Source organism: Anoplophora glabripennis, unplaced genomic scaffold (assembly GCF_000390285.2).
Source record: "Anoplophora glabripennis isolate ALB-LARVAE unplaced genomic scaffold, Agla_2.0 scaffold1757, whole genome shotgun sequence".
Classification (NCBI taxonomy): Eukaryota; Metazoa; Arthropoda; class Insecta; order Coleoptera; family Cerambycidae; genus Anoplophora; species Anoplophora glabripennis.
Genome location: NW_019417830.1, coordinates 1,057 through 20,873, shown reverse-complemented (window position 1 = coordinate 20,873; position 19,817 = coordinate 1,057). Strand labels below are relative to the sequence as shown.

Sequence of the window (19,817 nt, the reverse complement as noted above, 5' to 3'; positions counted from 1 at the left end):
ATGCTTCCTAAGGGCACAGGGACCCATTGAAGAGGGAGGAATGGAAATCATTTTTTTGCAATATCTCTCAATCGCGTTGTGATAAATGAATGAAATTTGGTATACACAGCTAAATTTTGATGAGCAATTTGATGGACTAATCCATTTATTTCCACAAGGTCCATTGGGGTGGGTACGGGGGGGCCCTTGGTACTTTGCGTGTGTAACTTTTTCATCTTTGACTTTTTAACAAATTGGACAGCAAATTCCGTTTTCCCGAACTGTTTTACGTTAAAAAGGTACTCTTGTTTCAAATCGTTATCTTTAACGGTTTCTGAGAAAATCGCTCTTGAATTAATCCCACTTTGGTCAATTTCATAGTAATTTAAACAAAAAAAATTTTTTTGTTTAAATTTAATCTAATTTTAATAAAAAAATAATAATAAAAAATTAAATTAAATAAAAATTAATCCTTTAAATGGAAAAGAGAGGAAAGGAAAATTATTATTATTTTTTTTTGTTTAAATTACTATGAAATTGACCAAAGTGGGATTAATTCAAGAGCGATTTTCTCAGAAACCGTTAAAGATAACGATTTGAAACAAGAGTACCTTTTTAACGTAAAACAGTTCGGGAAAACGGAATTTGCTGTCCAATTTGTTAAAAAGTCAAAGATGAAAAAGTTACACACGCAAAGTACCAAGGGCCCCCCCGTACCCACCCCAATGGACCTTGTGGAAATAAATGGATTAGTCCATCAAATTGCTCATCAAAATTTAGCTGTGTATACCAAATTTCATTCATTTATCACAACGCGATTGAGCGATATTGCAAAAAAATGATTTCCATTCCTCCCTCTTCAATGGGTCCCTGTGCCCTTAAAAAGCATTTCCGGACCCATGTTCATATGAACTTTTTTACTTAGTTTTGATCATAGAATCGGCCTGTTCAGGGTTGGCAGCTAATTATGAGGCACACTGTATAGTATACAAAGTTACGTCATTCTATAATTTTGTATACAGTAATAATAAAATAGCTGTCATTCTTTTAATTTTTAAAATAAATATCTGTAACTTTCACAGATTACTCTTCAAATGACGATTCAAACAATGAGAGACATGGAAAAATTCTTAAAAATTGAATTTGAAAAATATTGAGCCCAACATATTCAATAATTTAAAAAAATCACAAATTTGACTTTTTAGGCCATACTTTATAGATCAAAAACTGTAGTTGTAAACGTGATATTGAAACTTTATGAGAGCACTTTTTAAAAGCTTAAAATCTCTACTTTAAGATTATTAGGCATTTTATTTTCCTTAAAAAATTGAAATAATAGTTGAAAAAACCTAAATAAAGTTTAATAATGTACAAAAAAAAAATTTTTGTTTAAAAAAACCATCAAAGAATTAAGTTAAGACCTTAAAAAAAGTAAATCCAGCCAAAATTATTATTTTTATTTATTATTATTATAAGTGAAAAATTCTTAAAGTCAATAATTGTTAAATAAATAGTCGGCCATATTGGATCAACCATTTTGAATTTTCAATTTTTGACATCATATTCTTGTTTAGCGACGTCAAAAACCCCTATATTACAAATATAGGGGTTTGCTTTAAAATCAATAATTGTTTAATAAATTGTTTAAAATAGTCGGACATATTGGATCAGCCATTTTGAATTTTAATTTTCCGACTTCATATACTTGTTCAGCGACACCGAAAACCCCTATTTGAAAGAATTCGATTTAAAATTCATTGAATTATTTTAAATGTTCTTAAAAAACTATTTATTATTGTTTCTTAAACAATTAAAAAACCATTAGGTAGCGTACAAAAATAAGTTTATAACATTTTTCTAATACTTATCTCCAAGTAATTTCAAAAGGATTTAGGAAAATCCATGCTTCCCATAATTATTTCGAAACAATGCGTAATTTTAAGCTATCTTGACTCCATTAATACTTTTTGAGTTATTTGCGCCTGAACATGTTCGTTTTTAGCCCAAAAATGCATGTTTCTGAGCCATTTTTCGCGAATATCTCAAAAACTACAAGTTTTATCAAAAAAATGATCATAAGCAAAAATGAAGGTGATTAAATAGCCAAGAGATTGCTTTTTTAAAATTTGTAGGTGGTATAGAACCCGAGTCATGACTCCCAGAAGTTGAAGTCAATTTCGAAGATAGCTATAGTCGAAACGTTCAACGTCCTGTAGCGGCAAAATTAAAGGTTTTTCGAGGAAAACTTACAACATACAACACTTATTAAAGTTCTTGAAAATACCTTTAAATTGACTGATGGTAGAAGTCGGTAGCATGAAAACTAATGAAGTTACAATAAAAAAGAAATGATTCAAATGATTGTCTTGATTTAAAACAAAATTCGGTATTAAAATTAATAACTTGACGGAAAAAAATAATTAAACGTATTCCTTCTGCAATTTACTTTATTTATGTATTAACAGTAGATTCTGGGAATTTTAACGATTTTAGAAGCCTAAATTAAAAAAAAAATTTCATTTACTTTTGAATAAAATTTTTCAATTTTTAAAAAAATCGCCTTTTTTTCAAAATATTTCAAAAACTAACAGTTATTAAAAAAAATGGTAGAATAAGAAATTGTAGGTCTTTTCTTACTGAACAATTTGCTTTTTTTAATTTTTGTAGGACAAAATTTGACTGAGATGACCGTTAGAAGCTCAAAACTAAGCTCCAAGACTGCCTTTCCTGAGCCCTTTTAGCTTACAAATCTAAAAAACGAAGGGCTCAAAAAAATTGAAATCACAGAACTTAAAGTGCTTTAAAATCCATACAAAATGGTTTTTTGAGTAAATTTATAACTTTAGAATTACAAATGTTATGGTAAAAAAATTAATCGCATTTTTTCGGTAAAATTTTCGGAGCGGGTAAATTATCATCTTTGTGTATTTTGAAGCGCTTGTGAACTGATTTGAGTAAGTATTTTAATAATACACAAACACACACGTATCCATTTATAATGTAAGTATATAAAATTTTTTTTATTTGATATTTTAATAAAAAAAAATATATTAAGAATAAATTCAATAAAATTTAAAAAAATTAATTATGTCATCAAACTCCCATATAATTTTTATGAAATTTTTTTATAAGGGGTAGGGTTTTTTATGGGGGGTAGGTGTTCCATAAAAAGTTTATAAATTCAACATATGCATACCATTAAAACATCTCATGCTTTCAATAATATTTTTTTGTTTATTTTATTGTAAGGGATGGTTTTTTAAGGGTTGCAACTTTGTAACGAGTCGTAAGCTTTCTAATGAATAACAAAAGAAACATTGTGAATGCACCAAATGAATATTTTACTGTTAAAATTTTTTTCTATTTTTTTGTCCATAGAACAAAACATTAAAGGAACTTTATCCAACATATTTGAAAATGAATCTTTAAAATACGTAAATCTGCGATTTTCGCATTTTTTTCACCCCAAATAGAAGAAAGCACAAATCTAGGCAGTATAACTTTTGAAGTGGGGGGTCAGATGAGCTTGTACGCAAATTTTCAGGAAAATCCATGCTATCCGAAAAAATTGGGAGCTTTTACTTTATTTTCGCTTTCAGTGATTGGACTGTACATATAGTTTGCCTGTTGTATATTATTATATTATATATATTATATTACAGTTTCATATTTCCAATTCCATGTATTCAGTTTACCCTTTCCAGTTTTACTTTCTCGGTTTTTCAGACGAAATAAAAAAGACTGGAAAAGTGAAACTGGGGAATTACATTTTCCCGTTTCAACTGTTCAGTTTTATAATTCCAATTTCAGTTTTGCCGTTTGTTCTTTCCAGGTTTTAACGATCTAATTTCGCTAAGGGCGTAATCTGGATAAATAAAATTTGAAAAGGTAAACTGTAAGGGGTAAACAGGAAAAATTAAATATTAAGCTCGAAATTGGAAACTAAATCTGGAAAGATGAAACTTGAACAAATAAACTGGAAATATTAAGCCAGAATTGTAACCTGGAAATGGCAAACTGGAAAAAACAAATAGTAAAACTGGAAAGGATAAAATGGAAAAGTAAATTGGTCAAGCTGGAAAATGTAACTGGAAAGATAAAACAGCAAACCCGAAACTAGAAAGACCAAACTAAAAAAAATAAACTGGCAAGAGTAAACTGGATGGGCAATCTGGAAAGGGTAATCTGGAAAGGAGACACTGGTAAAGGTAAATTGTAAAAGTCAAATTGGAAAGAGCGATTTGGATTTTTTGATAAAATGGAATGGAGAAATTTGAAAAACGAAACTGGCAAGGTGAAACTGAAAGAGAGAAACCAAAATCAATTTGAAATTGGTATATTGAAAAAAAAAAACGGAAATGTGAAACTGTAAAAGGTAAACTCGAAAGGCTAATTTAGGGAAAGTGAAACTGGCAAGGGCAAACTGGAAAAGTGAAACTGTAATCTAAAATTATTTTGAATACTGGGAACTAAATATTGGAAAACGGAAAACAAAACTCAAAACTCGTAGAAACTGGAAATGGAAAACTGGAAAGCATAAATTGGAAAAGTGAAATGCAAATGATTCGTTTTCCGAGATACGGGGTGTCAAAGTTTACGACGATTTAATTTATTGCTCTGAAACCGGTGAAGATGTGCAAATGAAATTTGGTGGGTTTTAAGAGGTAGTTATTGCGCATTTTTTGACATGCAATTAAGAATTTTATGTTCATCATTGGCGCGCGTACGGGTAATAATCTCAATTTTTTAAATAAAAAAATGGTACGCCACTGAGATATTACAAATTAAAATATCATCAGTTTTGAATTCCTCGTTCAATTTGTGACAAAAAATCTCTCTTGCCTTTTCTTCGTATAGAGAAATAAAAAATACGCGTTAAGATGTTTTATTTTTTTTGCATCAAAACGACGCCCCATACGAAGAAAAGGCAAGAGAGATTTTTTGTCACAAATTGAACGAGGAATTCAAAAATTAAAAATTTAATTTGTAATATCTCAGTGGCGTATCATTTTTTTTCTTTAAAAAAATTGAGATTATCACCCCCTGAAATTTGTCGTACTTATTTACTAACACCCTGTATATCCGCCTTTATCTTTAGACAACGACGAGTTCCGCGAATAACGCTCTATTCTTTTACACTCAAGGCTTTTAATTGGCAACATTTTCGCGACACTTTAGACGAAATTGCATCCTCGCTGGCTGCGTTACATCACCCCCTCGCGTCTCGTCTCGTATCTCGCAGCACATCTGCGCCCGTTAGTCACGTTCTTTTTCTAATTACAGAGCCCGTAAAGTCGTACACGCTGTTCGAGAAGAAAGGGAAACGCAGACGATTCTTGCGAATCCGTCTGGAATGGCAATGAATGAGGTCACCAGCCGAAGATGATGCGAAATTGCCACTCTGAGATTACCAAATAGCGTTTAATGAATTCGAAGGCTCGTTAAAAATGAGTTATTATGCATTGTGATGGGATCCGTCTTGGGAAGGTCGCGCAAGGTAACTATTTAATAATGTCTAAGTGTGTTTAATTGTTCGAGTTCCTTCCCTGTTAATTTGCTTGAAATTGCTGATATACGGGGGGGGATCAAAGAGTGATCTCTGCCAAAGGTGATAATAGAATAGCAAGAATACAGGATATTTTTTTAATTATTGTACAACAATTTTAATACAGGGTGTTAATGAAATTATGTCAAAAATTTTAAGGGGTGAAAAAGGAGCAAAAACTGAAAGAAATCATTAATTATTAGCTGTTTACTAGATATTGGTGGTGTTACTCGATGCTTGTGGGGTTAGATTTAGGGAAATCGATGAACGACGAGCATTGTTTGCTTCATTTCATAAAATTAAAAAAAATAAATTTTTGAATTTGTTTGAAGTAACTCATACTTTTGGAATAGAGTAAAAAATGTTTTATTATGTTGCTAGGTTGGCAGTTGCCGACCACGACCAATAGTATTTTATATATTTTTTTGTTTGACAAAAATTTTATAAAAAAAGAATTCCCGAAACTCGAACCCTTAAATAACTCTTCAGTGAAAGAGCAAGAAAGAAATTGTAGGATTTCAAAAAAACAATTTAACGGTGACCTTGCTTTGACCTTGACTCCAATTTTTTAGGGATTTTAACTGTAGAGCAAAATGTTGCAAGGAATATCAGTAGTACTTTTAATGACAAAATTGGTGACCATTTATTTGCCCTTGACCTTACGTTCTTGGTCAAATCAAAGTCAAATTGAAAATTTTGAAAACTGTATTTTTTATGTCAACGTCAATAAAGCACCAAACATCAATAAAGCTCCAAACAAACATTAATAAAACACCAAACAGCAATAAAGCACCAAACATCAATAAAGCACTAGACAAACATTAATAAAACATCAATAAAGCACCAAACAAACAGTAATAAAACACAACATCTCAATAAATCACTAAACATCAATAAAACACCAAATATAAGTAAATCACCAAACAAACATTAATAAATCACCAAACACCAACAAAACACCAAACAAACATTAATAAAACACTAAATATCAATAAATCACCAAACATCAATAAAACACCAAACAAACATTAATAAAACACCAAATCAATAAATCACCAAACATCAATAAAGCACCAAACAAACATTAATGAATCACCAAACATCAATAAAACACCAAACAAACATTAATAAAACACCAAATATCAATAAATCACCAACCATCAATAAAGCACCAAACAAACTTAATAAACCACTAAATATCAATAAAACACCCAACATCAATAAAACACCAAACAAACATTAATAAAACACCAAATATCAATAAATCACCGACCATCAATAAAGCACCAAACAAACATTAATAAAACACTAAATATCAATAAATCACCAAACATCAATAAAACACCAAACAAACATTAATAAAACACCAAACATCAATAAAGCACTAAATATCAGTAAAACACCAAACAAACATTAATAAATCACCAAACATCAACAAAACACCAAACAAACATTAATAAAACACTAAATATCAATAAATCACCAAACATCAATAAAACACCAAACAAACATTAATAAAACACCAAATATCAATAAATCACCAACCATCAATAAAGCACCAAACAAACTTAATAAAACACTAAATATCAATAAATCACCAAAAATCAATAAAACACCAAACAAACATTAATAAAACACCACACATCAATAAATCACCAAACATCAATAAAGCACCAAACAAACATTAATGAATCACCAAACTTCAATAAAACACCAAACAAACATTAATAAAACACCAAATATCAATAAAGCACCAAACAGACATTAATAAAACACCACACATCAATAAATCACCAAACATCAATAAAACACCAAACAAACATTAATAAATCAACAAACTCCAATAAAACACCAAACAAACATTAATAAAACACCAAATATCAATAAATCACCAGTCATCAATAAAGCACCAAACAAACATTAATAAAACAGCAAACATCAATAAAGCATCAGACAAATATTAATAAAACACCAAATACCAATCATCAGTAATCAATAAAGTACCAGATAACATCAATAAAGCACCAAACACTAGTTTTATCCCGACGAGTTATCAAAAAGAGAGAAAAATTTTAGATTTCAATTAGCTTTTATAAAATACAAATTTATAAAACAAAAAATAGGAGTTCCTATTTGAAATTTTTAGGTTGACCTCGTTTTGACCTTAAAATTGGAGTCAAGGTCAAAGACAAGGTCACCACTAATTTTTTTTTAATCTTAAAACTTTTTTCTTAAACTTGTTTTGATAGAATTTCATCCGAAGGGTTATCGAGGGGTTCGGACCTTTTTTTGGGGCACCCGTTATATTATTTGTTATTTTGCCCACTTTAGATTTATTTAATTTTATTTTTAATTTTTTTCTTTTATTATTCTTATTTTCGACATTATTATTTTAAATGTTGTACGGTATTAGAGCCATAATGCCATCTACCACGAAAAATAAGTACACAACTAGAAATTACCAGTATCATCACTTATTGATGCCAACACAGATTAAATGTCAAATAAATATCATCTGAATGTAAAAAAATCGAGTTAAAGGCACCACGGGTGTTATAGGGTAATAATTCCGTTATTATCCTTATAGCACCCTTGATACCTTCATTACAATTTAATGTTTAGTTTTTAAATTGTATGCTGTAATACTACGTGAAAATGTAATTTCGTGTATTTTGCCTTACTTTTTTTTTTCTAAATTTTGGAATTTTTCTTCAAGTATTAATTTATAAAATCTTATTTGAGAAATTTCTTACAATGTTTCCGACACAAAACGACGGCATTATAAACAAATAAAAAAATGAAAATCCAATTTCTTACTTTACCTCACACTGATGAGTCCGAAAAAGTGCGAAACACAAGTCCTCTAGAAACCCTCCCTACACGAAATTTAAATTAATTTTCAATTGAAACGACTACGAGTATACCTTTGTTTCGCTTTATTAAACCAATATTTAGTTTATTACAAACCAATTTTTTAAAATATTTATTCATCTCGCCGTTCTCTCGACGGCCCAAGATCGACCAACTGACTTTCCTCCGTAACATTTTCATCGCCCGCACCGTCCATCAAGCTTTTGATCTCGTACATTGGATTTTCCAAGTAGATTTCCGACTTGGGAATCCTCTCCTCAGTCCCTGCGGCCTAAAAAAAGGAACGAAATGGATAAATCCGTGTTTTCAGAATAGACCTAAGTGCACAATGTCGGAAAACTCGCATAGGAATTACTCACCGCGCTTGCGCTGGACGTAGATGGCGCTGACGAGCCGTACATGGGATTGTCGAAGGATTTCTCCAAGCTCACCACGGACTCCGCCTTCTGGAGGACGAGTCTCTCGTCGTCCATCTTGTCGTACCTGGCGAAGAGCGTGGACAAGGGCCTTGAGGTAAAGTGGTACCTGTTAAGGTAAAATAAATTTTGATGAGGGGTAGCCTAAAAACAGTCTATTAGTGACTGTAGTATATCAATTCAGGCGCTCCTGTGCTTCTTGCTTAATTTTATGCGTAATGTACCTGAGTTTACGCACTAGTGCATGTTTTACTTGCAAATACCTCAAATTTGCCGCGACAAATTAAAATATTTTTTGAGCTATCGACTTTACACTCTAACAACAAAAATATTTTACGCGTAAAAAGTACTTCGCGCATAGTGAGGTACTTTACGCATGGCTGTTTAAACAAAACATTTTTTTTAAATGTTTTATTATGGTCTGGCTAAGGAAATGAAGGAAATCTGCAACGCAATGTTATAATAATTATGCAATAAGTGCGTAGGTTACTACTTTGTACATATGGAAGTGACTTAAAAGTAATAGAACTAGTGGGTGATGTTTTTCGGTTTAAGCGTTCGAGTGTTACGCTTATCATTTTACATGTTGAGGTGTAAAGTACCTGATTTGCGCTCTTCATTTTACGCATCGATGCGTAATGTACCTGGTATCCGGAATGCATCATGACAAATCCAAATATATTTTTTAAATTATTTAGTCTAGTTGCTAGTATGAAATAATTAGATTTTACAAAGCGTCAATTACGCACAATAAATTTAGTACTTTACGCACTCTAAGGTACTCTACGCCCAAGAATGGATATAAATAGAAATATATTGTTTGCCAAACAAATAATGAAGAAAACACACAATAGCGTGATTTGCGCACGGTGGCGAGATTTATTACGCATAATAAAGTACATTGCGCGCAATGACGTATTTTACGCAACGTAGGGTACTTTACGCACGTTGACACGGAAGGTTTCTTTAAAAATATAGCCAAAGAAACAATTAAGAAAATCTAGGAAAATCGAAGGAGCATATTGAAAAACAAAAACGTCACTGAATTTAGCTAAATGCAGATAATCATTAGGAAGATACGGTTAAATTAAATACTTCTTTTACCTGTTGCTCACGTTCAGCCTGTCGAATTGGGGCGAGTTGACGAAAAATATGACGCCGAAGACAAGAAGTACGCCACACAAACATCCGAATACTATGGAGACGGCTGTTCTCGCCATTTTTCCTCCGGCAAGTTTTATACCGGAAGAAATAAGCGCAGCGTTAACCACCCCAAAGGAATTGTCTAAAAAGAAAAATACAAAGTTATGAAAGTAACTGTTTTTTTTTATATATTTTTTCAATCTGTAAATAAATGTTCTATTTCACCTGTCAAAAGTACGGAGTAAAAATCTTTCGCGTCATCCAAGCTGCTGCCGCTGAATTCCTTTTCGGTGAAGATGATCTGGATGGCAGTTTCGGGCCCATCTTGGACCTTGCTGACGTGAGTGTCCGAAGAGTAGTCCCCGAGGGCTTTCCGGATCCTCTCTATCTCGAAATTAGCTTTGAACTCCGAGGAATTTGTGTTCTTTATCAATATGCTGGCTCCTGAAAGGTTATGCGCGCGCATTGAAATTAATTGTTTCTTAACTGTCGTCCAAGAGTGCCATTTTTGATTCTAGACGTTCGAGAATGCAAAAGTGACTTGGCAACAGTGCATCAAACGATATTATTTCGAAACTACTTAGAATTAAAAAAAAATTGGTGAAGGAAGGGAACAAAAACGATTTACGGCAAAATAATTTGATCGAATAACAATCATACTAACCGCACATCCTAGTGCAGAACCCGATGGGTGTAATGGGTTCCAGGCACTCGTAATATTGGGGCTCGTCGACGTATAGGCAGGCTCCATCCTGGAGGGAGTTCCCGCAAGAGCAACCGGTGGGGTCGGTGCAAGTTTTGCCGTCGACGTCGAGGTACGTGTCTAACATGTCCGAGAAGATGGCTGAAAGGAAGTGTTAGGTCTTTAACACCTGTAGGATGGCCCGAATTGCACACGCTAAACTTTACTTGGACATTTCCTTGACACATGACTTGTCAAACCTCGTTGATTCTCTCCGTATTGCAAAATGAGAAAGAAATGTGTCTATTATAATGCATATTTAGCGTTATTTGGAAATTTTATAAAGCGCGTTGCTCACTGCGGACGAGACAAGGCCTCACTGGCGCGCCAGTGACGTCATACTTACGAATGCTGGATTCGTCGATCTCCCTCAGGCCCCTGTTGGTCAAATATCGGTCGCCGAACTTGAACGAGTGGATTTTGAGCCGGTCCGAGTCTTCGAAAAGGAAGTATTCCACGTAGCAGGCGCTGGACTTCCAAGCTTTGGGAAAGACGACGTCGTCGTGGTGGCAGGGGATGCGCTCCAGGTGGGGGACGGCCGCGTTGAACTCGGCGCCCTCTAGTGTCCAGCTGGACGGGTCCAGCCACGAGTGGATGTCGAAGTCGTTCTTTATGCGTACGCCTGCGACAAAGATCCTAAAATGTGGTGTTTTAAAGCGAACGTTAAAAATATACAGGGCGTCCGCTTGAGAAAGGTACTGGATCTGAAACGTCCTGTACATTTTCACGAGTAGAATTTAAGTGCTTACAGTCCATCTGCTCGGTGAAATATTCGTGAAGGTAGATGCGTGTATTTTCTGGAAGATATATTTGCACGTAAGTAGGCAGTAGGATCTGTTTAACGTCCAAGTGGTCAACCACAAAGAACGAGTGAGAGGCTTCGCGTAGATCCAACCCTTCACATTGTTGCCCCGGTTTACCTCTCACCCAGTGTTGGGGGTTGGAGATGTCGTCGTCGTGCCTCCATACTTTTACGAGGGACTCTCCGAAGCTTACTGCAAAATGAACGATAACTCTTAACACTAAACAAATTTCATTAAAAAAGGGAGTAAAATTAAATGTTATAACAACCTATAAAAGCTAGAGATTCAGAATCGCTAACGTTACATTAGAAATGGAATATACTAGAGCCCCAAAATTGTAGGCAGTGACTAACTTTTGATTGGCCACTAACACTGGCTCACGAATCAATTTTAACAGACACAGTGTAATAACTAAAACGTGCAAGGAATAATACGTTTTCCACACTTGCACGCATATGACAAGAAAGGAAACGCCTAAGTTGGAAACTGGCGAATTACTCCAGTCATTGAAGGTAAAATACGGCATGTTTTTTCCCCAACAACACCGATTAGCACCAAAATTTGGATTTAGGTTCTACTTGCTCTTTACTTCAAAGTTGACCCAGTACCGGGGGTTGCTTTTTATTTTTTAGGGGTGAAAACTACCCCTATTCGAAAATAATTATAGAATTGTAGATTGGAGCGCGTAATAAGTTGAAATCATCTTTAAAACAGTAATTATGATGAATTGAAAATTGTCAATCCCTAAATGACAGTAATCATTAAAAAATAATGTTGAAAAATATTATTCAGCAACTTTGAATAATTTAATCATACATATAGTGATATTAAATTAAGATTTCTTTACGGTTTTAATTTTTTATTATTTATTTATAAGTTTCAACCCTTATAAATCACCCCTTGCAAAAAAAATCGAACATTTATTTTATGAAACCTTAAAAAAATCCTCTACTGATTAAAATTTGCAATCAAAAATAGGGAAAATAAGAATTTTACTTTTATATGGATTTCAATTTTTTGATTTTTATAACAATTTTTTTTTATTGCAAATAACATATAAATAATCAAAAATGTAAATACGTATGTGCCTAAAATATAGCTATAATGTATATTCATCATTGCTTCAATATACGTGTTCTGATATCTGCAAAAATATGTGATCGGTTTTTTACCCATAACTCGCTTAGTTTTTATGCTATCAAAAAACTGTTTTGTAGGTTTTTTAAGGGCTGTAAGATCAAATAAGTTAAATTTTCCTTCAGCCTTTATTTTTGTAAAGGTTTAAGCTGAATGGCTGAAAAAGCTTGAACAAATTGCCATTTGCAAACATATATGCAAACTTTAAACGGTCTTATCTTACTTAATTTTATTCTACAAAAAAAACAAACAAACAAAATTTTCAAGAAAGCAAAACTTACAATTTTGTACCCTACAAAATTTTGGGTATCATTAATAGTTTTTGAGTTATTTTGAAGAAGACAATTTTTTCCAAAAATACAAAACTTTTATATTCACTTCAAGCTCAATTTTTTTCAAAACTAAGCACTTTAAACCGGTCAAACTTCTAGAGCACATTACAAGTACATAAATAAAGTAAATTGTAAAGTGGTAACGATTATTTTCAATTGGACTGGTAATTAGGGGGTGATTTTCACGTTTTTTTGTCGCCGAAAACAATACGGACCAACTTTATTTTCGTCACAACTCGCTTAGGTTTGATGCTAGGGACTTTTATAAAAAATAAAAATAAAGGTTTTTTCAAGCAATTTAAAAAAGGTTCTATGAGTATTCCCTGAAAAGTGCATTGGTTTTTGGTTATTTCACGTTCAAACTTTCAATTTTGCCGTTTGACGAATAAGAACCAACCTTCAACAAGCTATTACTCCGCTTATATTGGGTCTACAGACACCATAAATACACCATTCTTTTTGTTTTTTTATAAGCTACTTTTTTTATAAGAATAATTTTTTCGATAAAATACTTACTTTTGAGTTATTCGCGAAAAACGTCTGAAAAAGTGTTTTTTTTTTTGGCTAAAATATTTACACTTTCACTCGCGAATAAGTCGAAAAGTATTGACTTTCAGAAAAAAATTTATAGAACAAAACTTGCTTAGAATTGGTCAATATATCAATTTCCAGAGTTATTTTCAATGAATCATTTTTCACCCCCGAGAAGGGGTGGCATCCACCCGCAGGGTAAAAGCAACCCTCGGTACAAGGTCAACTTTGAAGTAGAGGGTAAATAGAACCTAAATCCAAATTTTTATGAAAATCGGTGTCGTTTGGCAAAATTATACGGGAAAATGGCCATCGATTGGACTAAATCGAGAAATGAAATTATGCAGCGCTAGTAAGCCATATTTTTTTCTAAAATGGTTGAATCTATGAAAAGATAGTCAGTTGAAGCTGCGAAAATTTTAAACTTTTTCGAAACGTTGAAATTTGTTACACTGTTTCTACCAGACATGCTTCATAATCTGCAGTTCCGAGGATAAAACTGATAATCTCTAGCTTTTCAACATCTGCTTTGTTAAAAAAAACTACTATAAAAATACGCAATAATTTGGCAGCGTCGCTTCTATTCTCTTTCGACCAAGATTTTCTCGTATTTCGCCAGGAACTAAGCTTTTTACAAAGTAATTGTAATCTTTACATGAAACAACGAAAGTTCTTACCGAAATTCAAAAGGAACAATGCAAATACACCCCTTCTCATTTTATTTCTGCACTATTCCGTGTTAATTTTGTTCTTGTCGGGTCAATACTGACTGAAAATGCGATAATATTTTTTTGAATGAAATCCTACACTCTATGCGAGGTGGGTGGAAAATTCGATATCGATTACACGGAGAGTCAAACCACGAATTATATCGCACGATGATGAATATACGCGTACATACAGAGTGGTCTTTAAGTGCGTTTCGATAATAAAGGCAAATATCTGTAAATTTTAGAAAAAAAAAATATAGGTAATAGAAACCAGAAGAAATAATTTATTGAACCTTGGTACACTATAGTAGTTCCTTCAAATTCACTTCAAGTTCACTTCAAATAAAAAAGTTGGCCTATGTCAGGTCTTAAAAAAATAGCACAAGGGTTAATACAATAAGAACACTCTGTGTTGTTGTCAAGCTTTCGGAAATGTTTATTTCCTTTCTCAAGACATGAACGTGAAATTAAATTAGAAAACCATCAAAAAAGAGAAATACAAAGCCATTGTTAAAATTTATACACATAACAATTAATTTTAAAAAACAATTATAACTAACGTCACATTTTTAAAACAATTTTCGAATCAATATACTGAAAAGGAGCATTGCCTGTGAAAAGTGAGATTTTTAGACTTTTCACCCGCTGCTGCTTTCTTTTCGCCAAGGTACTCCCTTGCCTTGTTACTTGGTGATCTGTGCTGCACTAAGTCCCTAGAAATTCCTGTCGATGTTGCTGCCTTTTACTTTTCCTCCACTGACTGGTTTTGCTTTTCTCCCCTAATGAGAAATACCACGAAAACACTTTTACTAGTGAATCCGGCTCGAATGGACCAATGTTTGGTTTTGTGGTAACTAAATTGACCTTAAAGTGGATTGTATATTTGTTGACAAACGTTACAATATGACATCTATGAGAAGCCTACTTTTTTCTACGTTATTACAAACAACTAGACTTAAGCTAAGGAAACTAAGGAGCGTGCTCCACCTTAGTTCAGAATAAATAATGTACGGAAATACGTAGATAACAAGTTTATTGTACAAATATTGTAATGAAATGTGCAAAGGAAAGTTCAAAATGCATTTGAGATAGGCAAAATTTTATTCATATATTAATATCTCAATCTTCCTTGAAACATTTCAAAACATGCAATTTAAATTGGTGCTATAAGTATTTTTTTTTACTATAATGTCTCTAGAGAGTAGAAAAATAGAAGTGTTATATATCAAATTATTTGCGATATTTTAAATGTCTGTAGAAATATCAGAGAGACTGATATTTTAAAATTATGTTTGGAGCATCTGGATCATAAGAAAACGGCTTACGGAAAGGTTTCAGTTTTTCCCACAAAAAATTGTCCTCTTCTNTTAAATTAAGATTTCTTTAGGGTTTTAATTTTTTATTATTTGTATTATTATTATTTAATGTATTTATTTTATCAAACCTTTAAAAAATCCCCTACTGATTAAAATTTGCAATAAAAAATAGGGAAAATAAGAATTTTATTTTTATATGGATTTTAATGTTTTGATTTTTATAATAAATTTTTTTTGATTGCACATATAATTAATCAAAAATGTAAATACGTCTGTACCTAAAACATAGCTATAATGTGTGTATTCATCATTGCTTCAATGTACGTGTTCTGATATCTGCAAAAATATGTGATTGGTTTTTTACCCATAACTCGTTTAGTTTTTATGCTACAAAATGGTTTTTTCAAGGGCTATAGGATCAATTAAATTTTCTTTCAGCGCTTATTTTTGTAAAGGTTTGAGCTGAAAGGGCTTGAACAAGTTGCCATTTGCGAACATATGCAAACTTTAAAGGGTCTTATCTTACTTAATTTTTATTCTACAGAAAAAAACAAACAAAATTTTCAAGAAAGCAAAACCTACAATTTTGTACTCTACAAAATTTTGCGTATCATTAATAGTTTTTGAGTTATTTTGAAGAAAAAACAATTTTTTCCAAAAATACGAAAATTCTATTTTCACTTCAGGCTCAACTTTTTTCAACCTTTAAACTTTAAACCCGTCAAACTTCTAGAGCATATTACAAGTACATAAATAAAGTAAATTGTAAAGTGGTAACGATTATTTTCAATTGGGGTTCAATTAAAAAGAAAGGTTTTTTCAAGCACTTTAAAAAGGTTCTATGAGTATTCCCTTAAGAATGCATTGATTTTTGGTTAATTCACGTTCAAACTTTCAATTTTGGCGTTTGACAAATAAGAACCTACCTTCAACAAGCTATTACTCCGCTTGTATTAGGTCTACAGACGCCATAAATACACCATTCTTTTTGTTTTTTATAAGCTACATTTTTTATAACAATGATTTTTTTGATAAAATATTTACTTTTTGAGTTATTCGCGAAAAACTGTCTGAAAAAATGTTTTTTTTTTTGGTTAAAATATTTACACTTTCACTCGCGAATAAGTCGAAAAATATTGATTTTCAGAAAAAACTTTATAGAATAAAAGTTGCTTAGAATTAGTCAATATATCTATTCCCTGTGTTATTTTCAATTAAACATTTTTCACCCCCGAGAAGGGGTGGCATCCACCCCCAGGGTAAAATTTCAACTTTGAAGTAGAGGGTAAATAGAACCTAAATCCAAATTTTTATGAAAATCGGTGTTGTTTGGCAAAATTATACGGGAAAATGGCCATCGATTGGACTAAATCGAGAAATGAAATTATGCAGCGCTAGTAAGCCATATTTTTTTCTAAAATGGTTGAATCTATGAAAAGATAGTCAGTTGAAGCTGCGAAAATTTTAAACTTTTTCGAAACGTTGAAATTTGTTACACTGTTTCTACCAGACATGCTTCATAATCTGCAGTTCCGAGGATAAAACTGATAATCTCTAGCTTTTCAACATCTGCTTTGTTAAAAAAAACTACTATAAAAATACGCAATAATTTGGCAGCGTCGCTTCTATTCTCTTTCGACCAAGATTTTCTCGTATTTCGCCAGGAACTAAGCTTTTTACAAAGTAATTGTAATCTTTACATGAAACAACGAAAGTTCTTACCGAAATTCAAAAGGAACAATGCAAATACACCCCTTCTCATTTTATTTCTGCACTATTCCGTGTTAATTTTGTTCTTGTCGGGTCAATACTGACTGAAAATGCGATAATATTTTTTTGAATGAAATCCTACACTCTATGCGAGGTGGGTGGAAAATTCGATATCGATTACACGGAGAGTCAAACCACGAATTATATCGCACGATGATGAATATACGCGTACATACAGAGTGGTCTTTAAGTGCGTTTCGATAATAAAGGCAAATATCTGTAAATTTTAGAAAAAAAAAATATAGGTAATAGAAACCAGAAGAAATAATTTATTGAACCTTGGTACACTATAGTAGTTCCTTCAAATTCACTTCAAGTTCACTTCAAATAAAAAAGTTGGCCTATGTCAGGTCTTAAAAAAATAGCACAAGGGTTAATACAATAAGAACACTCTGTGTTGTTGTCAAGCTTTCGGAAATGTTTATTTCCTTTCTCAAGACATGAACGTGAAATTAAATTAGAAAACCATCAAAAAAGAGAAATACAAAGCCATTGTTAAAATTTATACACATAACAATTAATTTTAAAAAACAATTATAACTAACGTCACATTTTTAAAACAATTTTCGAATCAATATACTGAAAAGGAGCATTGCCTGTGAAAAGTGAGATTTTTAGACTTTTCACCCGCTGCTGCTTTCTTTTCGCCAAGGTACTCCCTTGCCTTGTTACTTGGTGATCTGTGCTGCACTAAGTCCCTAGAAATTCCTGTCGATGTTGCTGCCTTTTACTTTTCCTCCACTGACTGGTTTTGCTTTTCTCCCCTAATGAGAAATACCACGAAAACACTTTTACTAGTGAATCCGGCTCGAATGGACCAATGTTTGGTTTTGTGGTAACTAAATTGACCTTAAAGTGGACTGTATATTTGTTGACAAACGTTACAATATGACATCTATGAGAAGCCTACTTTTTTCTACGTTATTACAAACAACTAGACTTAAGCTAAGGAAACTAAGGAGCGTGCTCCACCTTAGTTCAGAATAAATAATGTACGGAAATACGTAGATAACAAGTTTATTGTACAAATATTGTAATGAAATGTGCAAAGGAAAGTTCAAAATGCATTTGAGATAGGCAAAATTTTATTCATATATTAATATCTCAATCTTCCTTGAAACATTTCAAAACATGCAATTTAAATTGGTGCTATAAGTATTTTTTTTTACTATAATGTCTCTAGAGAGTAGAAAAATAGAAGTGTTATATATCAAATTATTTGCGATATTTTAAATGTCTGTAGAAATATCAGAGAGACTGATATTTTAAAATTATGTTTGGAGCATCTGGATCATAAGAAAACGGCTTACGGAAAGGTTTCAGTTTTTCCCACAAAAAATTGTTCTCTTCTGTGCTTTCAACGCTCAAAAGAGCCATTTCGTGATAGTAACAGTATTGTGTCGCCTGAAAAAAAATTTCCCTGAAATAAGAGACAAGTGAATCATCAAATAACGTATCGCTATGAATAAAATAAATTTCGCGCAATGTTCTTTAATGTGCTATTACAATTTAATACTTATTTACCAAAATAGTAGTATTTATTTCAATTTTTTTCTAAAGGTATATTTGGCAAAGTATCCTTTATTGAATCCTTGTACGACTATATGGACAATTAAAATTATTGTTATATAATAATTGTTAAGGTTTCTATTTTAAACTTATGAATTGTTAAAACTCATCGACAGTCTTATGAATGCAACTGGCACTATGGACACTGTACGAAAATATAAAAATAATGTAATTTTATGATTTGTCCAGCTATCTTTCTTGCAAGCATTTTGGTGAAACACCACAAGCATACGAGTGGGACCATCTTAATTTATAGCTGATGGTAACCCGTCTTGCTGGTAGGTGGTACAGCAAACTGTAAAGCCGAGGTGTCCCAAAGGAAATTTAAATTCTCGTATTAACTAGACACAAAAAATCAGTTGTTTTGCAGATACAATATTTCCAAGATACGCAAAAAAAACAAGTCAATAACTTCTGATGTGGTACGATTAGATTCCTTAAATGTCTAAATCTAAAGATCTTTAAATAAGATAAAATGTTTTTTCAAACTCCAAAATTAACTCGGAGAAACTAAAATGAGTATGTGGTCAGTTGTCGCACCTGTGACACACTGATGAGGACTAATAAGTCCGAAACCGGTCTGTGCCTGATGGGTTGAACTGACTGACAAACGATCCTAGCTGTTGCACTAGGTGTTGCGAGTATAATTCAATGCGGTAGGGGCAAATAGCTCTCGGAGTAGTTGTTTCTCGCAACACTAACAACTCTAAAATGAGTATGTTTTCATATTGTGGATTGTTGAATTTTAAGGCGAAATATATGGTCTGGGTAGAAGCCAGCTGAATTTAATCAATTTAATATCATTTCAGTAACATATAATATAGAAAAACCACCGTACCTACTTTAAAAAAGTAATTATTTTTGGTCAAAAATAAACACCGAAAACTATTTCGGCCAAGAAATGTTTGGAGTATCAAAGATCAAAGGTTCATAAACACAATAAAAAAGGAAAG

General features: G+C 32.4%; 1 protein-coding gene across 1 annotated transcript; it reads right to left on the bottom strand.

Annotated features, from left to right (window-relative positions):
* Positions 1–8,445: 8,445 nt before the first annotated feature.
* On the bottom strand, positions 8,446–14,256 carry LOC108915552 (protein amnionless). Its single transcript, XM_018721615.1, has 8 exons — positions 14,177–14,256; positions 11,446–11,691; positions 11,043–11,318; positions 10,619–10,798; positions 10,180–10,398; positions 9,916–10,096; positions 8,755–8,920; positions 8,446–8,666 (listed from the first exon to the last, which is right to left on the bottom strand). The coding sequence occupies exons 1-8, from the start codon at positions 14,214–14,216 to the stop codon at positions 8,508–8,510; spliced, it is 1,467 nt and encodes a 488-aa protein (XP_018577131.1). The 5' UTR covers positions 14,217–14,256; the 3' UTR covers positions 8,446–8,507.
* Positions 14,257–19,817: the final 5,561 nt, after the last annotated feature.